This window comes from Caretta caretta, chromosome 8, assembly GCF_965140235.1.
Source record: "Caretta caretta isolate rCarCar2 chromosome 8, rCarCar1.hap1, whole genome shotgun sequence".
NCBI classification, from domain to species: Eukaryota; Metazoa; Chordata; order Testudines; family Cheloniidae; genus Caretta; species Caretta caretta.
This window is the reverse complement of record NC_134213.1, coordinates 61,973,211-61,989,431: the sequence shown is the minus strand read 5'-3', so window position 1 is coordinate 61,989,431 and position 16,221 is coordinate 61,973,211. Positions and strand designations below refer to the sequence as shown.

The 16,221-nt window shown below is 37.2% G+C and overlaps 1 protein-coding gene across 1 annotated transcript in view; it reads right to left on the bottom strand.

The window, feature by feature from the left end:
• The window catches only part of CDC73 (cell division cycle 73), a 174,339-nt gene that overhangs the window by 11,036 nt on the left and 147,082 nt on the right, over positions 1-16,221 (bottom strand). The window contains exons 14-15 of the mRNA XM_048860401.2: positions 3,554-3,715; positions 1,555-1,655 (exon numbers count right to left, since the gene is read on the bottom strand). Of these exons, the coding sequence (XP_048716358.2) occupies positions 1,555-1,655; positions 3,554-3,715 (263 nt within the window). The remainder of the gene's footprint in view (positions 1-1,554; positions 1,656-3,553; positions 3,716-16,221) is intronic.

Here is a 16,221-nt window from a genome sequence, read left to right as displayed (position 1 = left end):
CAGCTACCATTCTAATGCAATTTGACACAAATCATGAGCAAAGAGTTAATTATCCAGTAGTAAAGTAGTAAATTATCATTCACCACTTTCTAACATACTAAAAACACAGTTGTTAAGCATCTGAAAATATTAGGCTATATAATTGCTTAAATAAAAATATATAGTTATAGTGTTCCCTCCCAGGTACCAAGATGACGTACCAAATCTAGTGTAAAGGCTGTTTTTAGATGTAAATCAACGTGTTTTAACAATTATATCAGCGAATGAGAATGCATCTCTCTGTAGAAAATAACTGAAGTATAAATGAAAATGCTGATTAAAACGGATTTAAATTGAGGTTTGCCACTGCAGATTTAAATCACTCAATCCACCTGCAACAGCAGCAGGGAGTGGGATGGGAGTACAGATCAGAAGCAGTAGAGGCCTGGAGTTTCCTTAGATGTTGCTCCACATGTTGCAATCAGAAGAGTAAGCATCAGTTTGTGCTTGCCCATGTAAGCCAACAGCACTGGCCTCAAGCCACACTAGGCAAATTCCTGGTCGCAAAGAGGTCTAAATCCAGGGCCTGCTATGATCAAATATCAGCAGACTAACTGCCTTTCATCTAGCTTGTATCTGAGAAGTAGCTTTACCTATGTCAGAGCTTAAAGTTTTAGGAAGACATCTTATTTTATACAAATGCTATGTTTATAAAATACACATAGCAAAATACAAACGGACTTAACCCATCCATGACAAGTACTGGAATCTGGGGGGGGGGGACGGGAGAGAGAGGTTGTAACCCTGGAATGCTCTACATTTTAGGGCGTTTGTCAGAACGGAAAAAATGCAAACTTGTGCACTTGCTATTTCAGAAACAACTGGTGAGTACTGTGAACTTCATGAAGCAGCAAGATTTCTAGGAGTTGCTGGGTTGGGGTGGAGGGATGTTGCTGGGCTGTCTTGGAGTAAATGAAAAGAGAAGTTGTCTGATGGTCCTAGGATGACCAGACAGCAAATGTGAAAAATCGGGATGGGGATGGAGGGTAATAGAAGGCTATATAAAAAAAAGACCCAAAAATCAGGACTCTCCCTATAAAATCAGGACATCTGGTGACCCTCAATGGTCCCTGCCTGGGTGAAGGCTAGGAGGAGGAGCAGTTCTGTAACAGCAAACCACCTTCTCAAGGAAGATTCGGAGCTCAGACTTCGTGAACATGTTATCAGTGTTTCTGGGGGTAAAGAGAAACCAAAGAGGTTTGAGCCACTCAGGGGTCTCCCAGAAGTGGAACAGAAGCCAACTGCTCTGTAGCAACAGCTCCCTCATCTTCAAGAAATCTACCTTTCCGAAAAACTTGTTTTCCTGAAGAGGTGTGGAAGAAGCCAGCATGCGAGTTCATTTCCTGGAGGAGAGAGAGCTGCAGAGAGCAAGAGCTATACTTGCCAACGGTGCCAAGGCACTAGCTCCCTACCACATCCAAATCCCATAACACTCCCAGCCAAACCTGAACTATTGGTAAGTATGCACTGATGATAAAAACATGTAAGAGCATTTATCTGTAACTAGAAGCTTACTTTTTGCAAAAATATCAACAGGGGATCCATCAGGCAATAGCCATGGCCAGCCTTTGAACTGCCAAGCAGGACCCTGAACAAACACCGCGACTACACGGTCCCTATAAATAAAGGAGAAGGAGACACACACATTAAAGGACTTAAGCTTTTAGTCACTGTAAATTCCTAAAAGGAAAAAAAAAATCTCAATTATTTATATGAGACAGGTTGCTGTCAACACTACTGTGAGGAAAGCATCGTACATTAACATAGTTTCTCTTTATAATGTCACTGTTATAGCACATTAATGACTGCTGTACTTCCAAAACAGCTGCTTTTTCCACATGCAAGTCTCTTCAGCATTAACACACTATTTTTGTATGTAATATTTCTGGACTTCATGTCTGCTTTTTGTTGTATGCAGCTCAATTTCAAATTTTGTATTTATCAGAAAGCAAATCCTGTTCATTTCTTGAGATTACTGTTTAGGGTTTCTTTAAAATGCTTTGGAATTTAAAAGAAAATCCCCTATGAATTGTATTGTAAACTAAAGGAGATGTAGCAATTTAAAAATGCTTATTCAGCACATACTTTAAACTTTAATACAAAAAGCTCATTGCAACAGGAGAGACAGCTGCAACAATTTAACCTACATTTTCAAAGTGCACTTTTAATGAGTATATGCAACTACCACCTGTAGTCTAAGAAAAATCTATTCACTGTTAGTACAGAAGATAAAGTTCACAAACAGCAAGTTCTTTGGGACAGGTATTGTCTCTTTGCTATACATTTGTACAGCAATAGGGCTGAGGTCTCTAAGCACGACCACATTAGGAATTGGATTATGGGATTATTTATTTATAAATGTACATTATTGTAAGGATTTCAAAACCCCAATGAAGAAAAATAATCAGGTCTCTGAAATGATAAAAACACAAGGCTATACACTTAAAAAACATTTCTCACATTAGCTGTTACAAAGTTGAAACAATAAAACTAACATTAATTCCCTATCACTGATTCCACTCTGGGAAATCAATCATGAAGACGGCTTTACCTTTGTCAAAAATGTTTACGGTCCACTGAAGATGCAAGCTGCCTTTTGGTACTTCAGCAGCTATTATTGTTTTCTATTTGCCTGCTGCTCCCAACAGAGAATGCCTAATTATCTGGAGTGTTAGATCTTATTTCCTTTTAACAGCCTGCTTTGAATGTTACAGACCACTAGGTCTTGTACATGCCTTAAATATTCTTAAACTGGGAGGATAAAGAAAGAATATTGGTTATTTGATTAATCAATACTAAAGGGTTGTCTTTTTACAAACCCTCCTGGAGTGTAAAAGTACTGACAGATGCTGTTTCATCTTTTTACAGGCCCTCACAAACGGGTCTGCAGGTTAAACAAACAAACCTATGACACATTTGCAAAAAGATCCCCCTTGACTGGCTCTCCCCCTTCACAGAGCTCCATCTTGACGCCTATGTCATTGTTTCTGACCATTATGCACATTAGCTTAAAGCTGATGCAATCTGTTTCCAGCTTCTTTTTTTTTTTTTTTAAATTTAGAGTCGTATAGTATAAGAAGTATAAGGCCCCAAGTATAAGTATAAGGCCCCAGAAGTATAAGGCCCCAACATTTTCCCTTCCAAATAAAATTCAGAAAGATTGGCTATAGACAAGGATTTTTCTTTCAGAGATGCAACATGTTTGAGTAAATTAAGTAATACAGTAGCTCTGATCCTGAACAATTGGAGTGATACTTTCATACTCCTGGAGGGTTTCAAACAAAAAATATGGGATAAGCCAGGAATATTGTTTATATCATTGAAAGATCATAACCTGAAAGGAACAAGTTCCTATATAATTGCTATCCAGCCATTTCTACACACATTTGTTAATGTTTTATGCACCAATTAGCTTGGAGTTATTTTATTAGCTCATTTCAAGATCTGTGTTCTTGTTCTGAAAAAGAGAACTAAACGTGTAAAAAAATAATTCAAAAAAGCAGTTCTGCTTTACCAATCTTGTGGCATAAGTTTCAGAGGCTGGTCTACCACTCGATAAGGTACAGTAACGCTGACTGTTGTGCCCCCAGGCTGCATCTGGTCCTTCCTTCTCTGTATTAAAGTTTCATTTTCTCGTTGACAGCCTTGTTTTTTCTTTTCATCTGATGGTACAAACCTAGGGAACAAAGAGGCACTTAGCAGATCCATGTTATTTGTTTGCTATAGTCAACAAGGAAAGTAAGCAAACCATAACCTCTTCTAATAATGCAAGTTATCTGACAAGATCACAAGAAGTTTAACAGGGTTAAAACTATTCTTTAACTCGCTATGCTTTGTCTTTGAAATGCCTCTGTATAGCAGAAGGGCATGCTAAGAAAGCTTGATCATTAACTAAATCTCTAATTTTACAATAATTTTCTTGGAACATAGGTGATTTAACTACTTTTAGTAGCAAAAAAATCAAAGTATTCATATCTGAAGATTTTGCGCTACATATTTATGGATTTAAGTATGTATTTAGACGGTTTGTATCATAAAAAAAGGTCTATCAAATCTTTGTCCCAGACATGCAAGAAGAGAGATAAGATGCCAGCGATGCGGTTTAATTAGGCCACAACTTTATTAACGTAACTCATATGGGAAATATCCAGCAATAACTTATTCAATGCACGTCATCACTACTTCCTTAATCATTTCCACCTATTTAAGAACGGTCATCTGTCCCCCACCCAGTACTGGTCCCAGATAGTCTTTGAGATTCCACCACCCTCCTCTCATGTGACGGTTAACCTCTAGGGGAACAGGGTTGTCTCCCATCCTGTTCCAGACATTAGGAGACCCAACCCCATTTCACAGCGTTCTATGGAAGATGTGAATTTAGGCCTCCAAAATTCTTGAAGACTTAGGCATTAACCCGAAATTCCTTTGAAAATCGATTACATTAATTATACACATCAACAGACAATGGACTGTACAAATCTTTGCTGACAGTAACATAGACCTTTGATATAACACCACCTTGTAAATATATATTGTGAATTCAAACCATGGAGCCATTATGCTCATCTATCAATACATACTGTAGCACAAAGGGTTCTAATACTGACCATTTCATTTGAATAAATACCAACACCATAAAGATCAAATTCAAATTATACAGAACTTCTTTCCTTCCATTAGTTTTAAGTCAGTGCTTGCTGGCAGGACGTGGCCTTCCATGGCCAGTGATAGTACAACTAAAGAAATCCAGTAGTTATTGTAATCCTCAACTCCTGAATGCAACAGCAGTCACAGTCTTTGTATTCATGTCAGGATTTTTATGTTTTTGAAAACAGCTCTCTTAAAACTACAATTAAATTGCATCTTAAACACAAAGGGCTATTTAAACATTTGTGACCACTCATGGGTCACCCTATGAGACCATCATGAGTTCTTATTTCCTGAAGTACAGATGGTTACTAGCAGTTTGACTAAAGGGAGCAGAGCTGATTTTTGAAAATCAAAGTGCGAGTTGTTGCCACACCTCTGGGGCCTGCCCACTTACATACATGTAATGCTCTGGATAGGAAGTCAGAAAGCCATGGCAACAACAGGGGGACACCAGCAGTTTACCCACAACAAGAATTTAAGTAACATCATTAAGCTTGTTGGTGCAGATTTTATAGCTTTTGGCTACAGGGACTTGATTCTATCCATCAAAATTATATCTTAGCAAGGACCAAAAAATTTGGATTTTTATCATAATGCTGAAGTTAAAGATTTTTTTTTATTTTTCATCTAGTTAGATGGTAAGTACTGATAAGATAGAGATGAATTATTTAACTCAATACTACAATTCTGGATTTTTTGAATGCCTAGTTGAGGTTTTGGGGTCTCCCCCCAAAACATTATGCTCAATTATGCATGAAAAACTAAGATGATATGATTCTCATGTCTTAGATAATCTCTTAAGGAGAAAATATATCTTCCTAGCCCCCGTCCTAAAAATGCTCCATACATTTGAAACAGTCTCTACCTTGCTGTTAAATAAAATGCATGTAACAGTTTGAAGAACTGTGGTTTTAGATCCCAATCATAAATAAATAAATGTATATAGTAGTAATATATATATTATATCGTGCTTTTAATCAGTAGACCCCAACATGCTTTACAAAGGAGGCATCACTGTCCCATCTGGAGACAGGACAACTGAGGCACAGAAGTGAAGTCAGGAGTCTATCCAGAGGCCAGTGACAGAGCTGAGGATAGAACCCAGGTCTCCTAGTCCCAGTACAGAGCTCTAACTACTAGGAAACATTGCATCTCCAAAATATAAATATTTTATACTAGTAATTACAACAGTTGGGGGAAAAAATTTCAGTTTCAATTTCTGTCTCCAAAAAATGCATATTTGGGATGATCAAAACATTCTGTGAATTTGTGTCAATTTTGGCAAATTGTTTCAAAGAATTTTTTTTATGTCAAAATGAACCATTTCAACATTTTCAAAATGAAACTTTCAAATTTTTGAACTCGATTCACAAGGAAACTTAGGCCCCCATTCTCAAAGCCCTGACAAAGGAAGAGATGGTGGTGGCGCCCCCTTACACCACACAGTCCAGGCAGCACTCACCTGTGCTGGGGGAATGTGAAAGATTAAGATTTGAATCCCCACTCTAAAGCAGGAACTTGAACCCACTGCACCCCAGGTGAGCAGGATGGATAAAAACTGAAGATGTTGTTACGAACAGAACACTAGATTTTTTTTAAATTTAACCCTATTCAACATTAAATCTATGTTAAGGCCTACATACATTAAAATAATTAAATTAAAAACAAAATTTAATATTAAAGTATGTTTGCAGTCAAGCTGGAAAGAAGGGGAAATCCCTGAATGGGTGAAAGTCACTAGCTAAGCACCTGGAATTAGAGTTCATTGAAGTGTTAAACCAGCTTTTGACAGCAACAGACTCTTCTACAGCTGCAGAGAATATCTTCTTTTCAGTTTATTCAGCTAGTTCAGCTCAGTGACTAGTACATTTAAAGTTAAGAAGAAACCAGCTGGGAGTTGAAAAACAGGAAAGCTTACCTTCTTCCAACCTACAAATAAGAAGCAGGTGTGAGAGGGTGAGATCTGCTAGTTCTAAAATCTTGAAGGACATAGTGACCAGAAACAAATTAGTTTAAATCACTAGTTACAAATAATACTTTTCTGGTTTAATAAATCAGTTCCTTTTAAATGCAAACATGTTTTGATTAAAAAAAATCTTCGCATGTAAAGTAGTTTCATTTAATAAAAGTCTAAAGTGCTGTTTTTGTGCATTTTAATGGAATATGGATTTCTTTAGAGCTTGAAACAAAATCAGAAGTAAAACATTCTGGTCTAATAAATAAGAAATGCATTCATTGTTCACCATCTTCTAACATGATAAAAAATTAAGTATCTGAATAAATGTAAGTTAAGCTATACAACTGCATAAAAGAGTATATAGACATAGTGCAGCTTCCCAGTTAGCAAAAAGCAGCATCAAATTTCGTATACAGGCTATATTCAGTTGCAAATGAACGTACTGTAATGGTTTTCAACTAATGAAAAAAATCATTATTTTTTTAGGAAAATAACTAAAAAGTACAAATGCAAAACAAGATTAAAATAAATTTAAATCAAGGTTTCCATCTTGAACATTTAAATCATGATTCAAATCTGTGATTTAAATTGCTTCGACCCTGTAGGTATGTGCTCTAACCACAAGGTATCCTGGGGTAGGGGTCTCAATCTCTCCTGTTGGAGTTGTCCTACTTTGTAGACAAATTTAAATTTCACTGAGCAAGAAAAAGAAAGGATGAGACTCTAAATGGTGGTTAAAGCAATCACCTGGGATAGAGGACACCCGGGTTCCAGTCCTCACTCCCATTAATATTTACTGCCCACGCCCCCATCCCTTCTCCGTTATGTGAATGATGCCTAAGGGTATGTCTAACACTGCAATTAGACACCAACAACTGGCCCATGCCAGCTGACTCCGACTCACAAGGCACCAGCTAAGGGACTGTTCATCTGCAGTGTAGACATTCAGGCTCAGGCTGGAGTTCCTATGTGAATCTAGCCTTGTTTCCAAATTCCCTTTGTTTTTATTAAAAATGGTGAAAACTTCCCAAAATCAAAACAGAAATCCTTTCAGATTTGCTAAAAGTTGCAAAAAATTTTGGTTTCAGGTTGACCCAAAACTATTCCCCCTTTTCCCCTCAGAACTGCCAACAATCTGAAAAATCAGTAATTCAAATACCTTAAACAGCAATTACGATTGATGTTGGATTCTTAGTTCCACAGCTAGCAAAACATGTATTTTTTGTGTAATTACAAATCTTTAAAAAAGAAAATCAGAATGTGTTCCACTTTTAATGCCAAGATAAATTAGAACTTGTGGTGCCAAATTTTAGAACATATTATCGTGTACATAATTAGGAAGATAAATAGCTATCAGAAATAAAGTAACATTTAAAAATGGGCTGCACTCTTATTGTTTCATGGTGACAGAAGAATGTTAAATTAGTTTTTCAATTTTTTCTCCAGCTTAATTTACACATTTGAAAAATCAGATCCTGCTTAGATTGGAAGACAATAACTGTAAATGACTGGAAAACTAGCCAAAAAAGCCAAGATAATGAAAGTTGAAAAACTAAGATGGGAAAAGGATTTTAGTCAGACTGATTATAAATTCTAGCTTTTGTTAACACCTATGTATCTTACCAGTGATCTTCAATGACTAATAACAGTTTGGAAAAGGAAGTTTGTTTCAGATTCAACACTACCACCTCTCAGAGACCCATAATGAATCTTTCAGCAAAATTAGGGAAGATCAGACTTGACTTTTCTGATGTTTCAAGGAGAAAGTGAAAAAATATCTACCTCATAGCCTTTCAAGACTTCTTTAATACATTTTAAGACTGTAGAAAAAGGGCACAATCCCAATTTTTAAAATGTACTTTGCAGGTCATCTTTAACAGTACTTGATTGTACTGGAATAGTAAAAAGCTGGAAATGACTAAGAATTGGGAAGTAAAATTAACCAGCATTACAGTGATGTTGATAAAAGTGTGATTCATGAGGCACAAGACAAATTATAATTTATTTTGTCTTGTCTAACGCATGTAACACTATAGAGCACTCTAATCAGAAATGGGGCTGTATAAGGCATACTGGAAAAACAAAGGACAGATTTTAAAAAGATACCAATTTTTATAAGTATCTTTTATACTCCTCAAAATAGTATAAAATATTTTAAGACATACACATTCTTCTGCTATAGGCTCTGAAATGATTAAACAATGTGAAAGGCAATACATTAAAATATATTTTACTCACTACATCTTATAAGGAAGAAAAATATGGCATATTGGACAACACCACAGTTCTTTATGGAGCAACTCATGGCAACCATCAAATGCTAGAAATGCATTAATAGGCCTCTGATGCTGCCGCTAAGAATCAGTTCAATTTCATTTAAAAGTTATTCTGGAGAATGCTAATCAAGTCGGTATTTCTAACGAGAGATCAATGACCACCACAGCCTCAAAGAAAGTGACTGCATCTGAAAATTCCAAGGTGGGAATGAACAGGACCAAGTGGATTCCACAGTGTAGGTTACAATATTTAAAAGTCTGTTGGGCTAAACCAACCATGATTATAAGAGAATATAGCAACCCAACGTAGACTTACTCATAAACTAAGGATATTAATCTTCTTCTATTACTGGATATTACTTGAAGTCTACACCTCCCTCTCCTTCCGCAAATGAATGCGAAGCCCACAGGAAATTTGAACACTGAATAAAGATATCACAAGTCATATTTAGAGTCCTATGGCAGCTATTGTGTGTTGATCAGCTGATGCAATCTGTCCGTAAAATCCAGTGGATCTGGGCACTGGGAAATCCTCTGGTGACAACAATCGCAGCAGCTCAGTGTAAAGAGCTTTACCAGTGTAAAGAGATGGCTGAGAAGCCCTTGCATTCAGCCGATTCCCAGCTGCTGGAGTCACTCCCTCAGGGTTGTGGAAGCCAGCTGCAAATTAGGAGCAGCTTTTATAACCAAACACTAGCCTGGTCAGTCCCTTAAAGCTGCCACCATCTTCCCTACGCCCCCAGGCTGTTGTCAAGCACAGCTCTGCACATCTTAGGATCTGGCTCCATATTCCAAATAGTTCCCTAAAAATAAGCTATTAACCATAATACATCTTTCAAACTAGGGTTGGGCCATTGGTGAAATTGTCAAATAATACCAAAAGTGGTCAAATATTTTGAAGTACTAATTTATTAGAAGTGTGACAAAAGAGTAAGACTATGGCTCAACTAGGATTAGCATTAGAAAGATATTTATGCCTAATTACAAAAAAAAAAACACCCTAAATTACTTAACCAAGTTTTTTCAGCTCAGAAAAATGTGAAACAATGAAATGAAGTTCTAAAAAATTCTTAATGTTCGGATAGCATTTAAATGTGAACACTATTCAGGACTAACCTGCTACAAAAAAAAAGCAAAACGAAAACAAACAGAAAAAAGCAGCAACTATAAAAGAAAATATATTTGCATTTGTGCTCAGTAGGCAGCAGGCCAATTCAAGCTTCTTGCTTTTCATTATTATCCTTCACCGCTCTCAACTGCTTCATCTATATCATTGTCATCACCAAATTTAATCGGTATCTCCTCCGTCCTCTTCATCTAATGAAATTGAAATTCTGATGTTGTAAAAAACCAAGTTTGTATGGTGAAAAAGTGATGGATTCCCAAACGGAATCTTATTACTAACAGTTTTTAAAAAGATCCATGGAACAAAGCCAAACTTTGCAACACTGAACTTGAAAGTAAAACGAACCTAGCGGATTTTCATTGTTCAGAAAAATACAAGAAGAAAGCAAACAGTGCATATATAATGAAACTTTCATTTTAAATTAATTTAGTTAGCAGCATAGGACTTTTCGAACACAAGATACCTTTAGTTTAAGAGTTCATCTACATCAGGGATCGGCAACCTTTGAGATGCAGCCCGCTGGGGAAAGCCACTGGCGGGCCAGGCCAGTTTGTTTAAGTGCAGCATCCTCAGGTTCGGCAGATCGAAGCTCCCACTGGCTGCGGTTCGCTGTCCCAGGCCAATGGGGGCTGTGGGAAGGGCAGCCAGCACATCCCTTGGCCTGCATCGCTGCCCGCAGCCCCCACTGGCCTGGGATAGCAAACCGCGGCTAGTGGGAGCCACAATCAGCTGAACCGATGGACACTGCAGGTAAACAAACCGGCCCAGCCCAGCCTGCAAGTGGCTTTCCTTGGGGGGCTGCATGCCAGGGGTTGCCAATCCCTGATCTACACCATATGGTCACACCACATGATTCCATGTGGTAATGCAATGGGGTATTATATTGAAAATGCTATGTTAGAAGAATTTTATGGTGGCCAACTCAAGCACTCAAAACTTAGGAAAGGACAGTGAAACCTTAATTCAGCCTCCTTTAGAGAATGCATGAGACAGTTTTGCCCATCATCACATAGGATGCCCAGTACTGCAAACCCTAAGGATTCCAAAATCTTGGATTATGCTCTCCAAAATCTTAATTTGGCTTAAAATTCATGAGATTTTAAAATATTAATAAATGTTAGGTTCATTTTATCTTTGGTTTGTGAGTCTTTATGGTTCACGTTCTCGAAGTTCTCCCCCTAACCATGAGGATCAGGAACCTTTTTTTTTTTTTTTTTTTGATTTTATTAAACAAAATCTGAGATTCTCACATAACATGAATGGAGGAACTGATACTAGGAAACACCGCCAAATATTGTGAGACTTGATGTCACAAGAGCTGGCAACACTCAAAGAGAGAATCTAGCTTTCCCAGGTATTAGTCCAGCCCTTTAAATGCAGAACAAGATTATTTTCTTGCTATACTCTGCCTCATTTACTATCCAGCCTGTGCACTGATGGAGGCAGGATTCCTGCAGAACAAATGTGTAATCAAATTAAAATAATTACAGACTGTATAAAGAAATTTATATCCGATTGCAGTAATCAGATTCTCATATGGAGGGTAATCCAAAGGTCACATGTGCAAATTCAGTTTAGAAGTATCAGAGACAGCCACACTTACACTTGAAACGTATTGTATGGTAAACTGAAATCCATTTAGAAGACAAATGTTATCCATCTTTAACACTCCGTTGCTGTAGTGTACAAAAGTGATCAGAGTTATTAAATTACTACAAGTTAGATGTGTGACAGACCCAACCTGTGGTTGAAGCACCATTCTTAATTCTACTTTTTAGGCCTAAACATTTCTGTGTTTAACAACTCACTTCAAAATTATTTTAATTGACAGCTCCCCCACAGTTGAAAGTCAGCTGGAGGCTGTGCTATATAATTAATGCATAATTGAAAGCCTCCTCAATGGCTGTAACCCCTAGCTTACATTGGCTTCAAATCAATTTTGATTTAATGTAAAACTCTGAGTAGTCTCCAATTCATTCCTCCGAGAAACCTATAATGTTGCCTTAATATTCTGAACTACAAAAGGGAAGAGAAGTTAATGGACAACACATACTATACAAAGAACAGAAGAAAAGATGCAGGAAAAATTTAGATCAGACACATACAAGCGGTACATGAATAATTGATATCCTGCAAAAAGAAAAGGAGTACTTGTGGCACCTTAGAGACTAACCAATTTATTTGAGTATAAGCTTTTGTGAGCTACAGCTCACTTCATCAAATAAATTGGTTAGTCTCTAAGGTGCCACAAGTACTCCTTTTCTTTTTGCGAATACAGACTAACACAGCTGCTACTCTGAAACCTGATATCCTGCAGAATGTTTCATACAAACACTGCTGAATTCCAAGTGTCTATATCAATGCAACCACTGTTTTCCAAATCTGATCAAAAGCGAAATAAAATGTGTCAAGTGCATGTCAATTAACTTGCCAAGTTAGTTTTCAGGAACCCTTTAGCCAGGCTTTCCAGGAAAGCCGCACAAACCCGGTTTCCAGTTATATTCTGAAACAGTGACAAAAGTTAGTCAGTCCAAGAATCTACAGCTTTAATTCCTTAGACTTTCATAGCTACATAAGATGTGTTCTATGTCAATGTGGTCCATGCAGAAAGCTGGTACTCGTATACAGACACCAACTTGAAATCTATTTTTTTTTAAAATTAGTTACAGATACTATACCTGCCCCAGAACCACCCCCCCCCCCACATTTTTGAGACTTTAAAAATCTCATTCCCTCAACTGTTGCTGTCTGAATACAAAAGGGGTAAATAACCACAGGGGGAAAACAGTTATACTGAGTATATATGAAGTGTTGTCAGATGCACAAAATAAACAACTAAAATATACAGAAAAGTTTTTTTAATCTGTTACTAACAGCTAAAACGTTAGTTGAAATGAAAGTAATACATTTTAAAAGTGAAGTGTGATTTTTAAGCTGACAAACACTTTAAAACACTAACGGTTGGGTAGAAGCATATACCTACAGCCCTGCACTTAGGACAGTGTTGGAATTAATATTTGAAATTATTAATATTAATATGGAATCCAAACACTAATTTAACCATAAATTCCATTTTTAAATCTAAAGGACTTATACAATTGCATTAAACATGCTTGAAGAGCCTAAATACGTTATTTACTATATCCGAACAGTAACAAAACATTTATAAGCATTTGTTGAAGATACTTGCAAATGGGCTAAACCCAGGATGCTCAGACTCAGATTGGTTGGCTCCAGCACAGCCAGGAAGTTATAAGCGGTGAACCTTTTAAGAGTTTACTTTTTACATGCTTTAAAAAAACTGATGGCATTGCCAATTACTGACTTCAGCTACAAGTCTATTTGAGACAGTTCACCCCTATTTCCAGCTTAATCCAGGTAAGATTTACAACCTCCTTTCTCGCCAAGGCCTCCTCCCCTCCTTCTTGCTGACCAACAGTTTGTCTTTTGCACCTGGGCTCACAGAGGCTCTAAATTTTGAGATAACACTGGTGTGTGTGGTGGGAAGGGACATGTTGGCTCATTTTAAGATTTATTTTGTCTTATTCAAAACCATCCACAGTCACCCCTATTGGTCAGAGGCCTTCTTTCTAGAAACTACTCCTTATTTTGTGAGTTATTCTTTGAACCAGATATACTTCCTACTTCACTCCTTCCAGCCTTTTAATTCATTATTTTCAAGGCCTTCCTTCTACTTGCAAGTCAGGGCCTTTCTTTATAACACATATATTTCCTTAAAATAACCTTAATTCTTTAATCTCGTATGTATGCTATAGAGAGCATGGTGAGGGACCATTTTATATAAGATGCAGGAGGCACTGTGCTCTGGGATGGTTGAATGCTTCCAGAACCACACTGCAGGCTTGGCATGACACGAATAATTAAACATGGGGGAAGGCTTCATTTTTTGAAAGACAGGATTAGGGAAGTAACTAAATTAGCAGCCTACAAATGGAATGTTTGTGTTAAATTAAGTAAATGGGTCAGCAAGCCAAAAGACAGAATATCTGAGCTAGCTAGGATAAGAAGGGAAACTCCAAGGGAACCTTTTACTAAGAAAAAGAAAATAATGGACAAGAGAAGTTGAGAGCATGAAGATGAGGTAAAGAGTAAAGCTGAACATGGACAGGGCATGGACAAAGCATGCTTTACATGGAGATTGGTTCCTGCAAAGTAGCCAAGTCAATCCCAAAACTCATGATGCAATGTATAGTGAATGTGATGTGTAAATGTATATGACGATATTGGGACTCTGTGTAAGTTTGGATGTATATAGTCAAGTCCCCCACCTTAACATATGTACCATCTTTCCTTTCCTTGCCAGCTACTACACTTAGTCCAAATTGTGTACTTCAAAGAACAATGCTATTATATGACGACAAATAAGCAAACTTTACATGTGTGGTATACCCTATACCCACCTCTACATTTGAGTCTGATCAACTCAGCGTGGCTTTGCTTTATGCCAAATAAAAGAGCCTGAGTGACGAGACTGGAGTCAAACTGAGTTCTTAGGGAACCAAGTGGAAGAGATCTCGGAGGCTACTCCAACAGCCGCTTCCAATGCTAGATGAATGGAAGATAAGGAAGAGAGAACAGTAAAGGCTGTGCTGGCCCCACCCTCTTGTCGTCACCTTCTTCACTGAAGGTAAGGGCAACAGCAGAGGCTTTGGGATCCTGGCACTCTTGCCCTTCCTTAGGCACCCAAAAGGGCTGGAGCACTCTTCCCCTACAGGACTGATTTCCAAAACAAAGTATGCACAGGGCCACAGAAACCTATTTTGGAGTGGGCCTGAAAACTGATTATTGGAGAATGCAAGTTGCATTCTCTCAAAAACCTGGCATTTTCATCCCACTTTGAAAAGACTCAAAAGCAGGCAGCTATGATTAGGTCTCATATTATCATGACTGTACTTTTATAAAATACACCATAATACATTTACTTGTCTACAAAATGTCAAATAAAACTACACTAGACTTGACAATATGAGTGAGCAAGTGCACCAAACCTGCACATACAAATTATTGTAAGCGGAAATGTATCTTCTTCTGTTTTTGCACGCAAGTATTGCTGGGCTGATGCGTCCCCAATTTTGATAATCAATTCCATATTTATTATTTTAGTATGACTAGGACCTCAGCTCACTACAGTAGTAGGTGCAGCATAAGAACCTAAATAGAACAAAATAAGAGCAGGACGAGGCAAAGAATGATATATATTCACCAAAGAGAAAACCACAGGAAAATATTAAGTTACTAGCTAGTGAGGGGTCTGGAATGCTTTCATACTTTTTACCTTAAAAAAAAATATTGTCAGGACAGTCCTCTTCTAATCAACCATTTTTGGTACACTGTACATGGGTAGGAACTGGAACAGTAAACTACCAAACTGTTGAAATGCATAATGTTATGAATTCTATCGTTTCCTACAGTTTTAAAAAATAAACTGAAGATGCTTCTGTCTGCAAATGGAATGTTGGCATCTGAGAAGACTTCCAAGGAAGGTTGTTTTAGTATGCAGACTACACACAAAAATGATGCATATTTTACATATACAAGCTCAATTTTAACTCCATTTTATTATAAGTTTAAATGATTCAGCTTTAAGTACAAGAAGTAAAACTAAAATTAGTTCTAAAATTAAGACTTGGACAGGATTCATCTGTATGATGACCAAATAGGAAAGGCCTAGCCAAACATTCCTGTGCTTACAAACAAACTTTTTAAAAAAATCTAAACACTGGATAATGCACTGGGTCCTTTTAGGGATTATCTACAAATATATAGTTGTAAGTACAGTTGACTACAGCTTGCAATTGACAAACTTATGTTTGGCCATCCAACATATTAAAAGTCTAACTGTTTTAAAGTTCAGACACACAAGGTGAGAGACAACTTGTCTCTCTAATAATCTGAGAGAAACAGCTACAATATTACTGTAAACAGGTTTTAAAAATTGACCATTAATAGTCCCCTTTATGATTTTTCAGTTTTTCCTCCTAGTTTTTTTTGTAAATCTAATCAAGAAAGTTAACTTTTCATATCTATTCAGAATCCAACACTCCAAAAACTGGCACACAAAGCTGTCACATAAGTAAGCACTGTGTTTTATACACAAACTTTTATGAATAAGAGACTAAAATGAATACAGCTTCATTAATTCTTACTTCAAT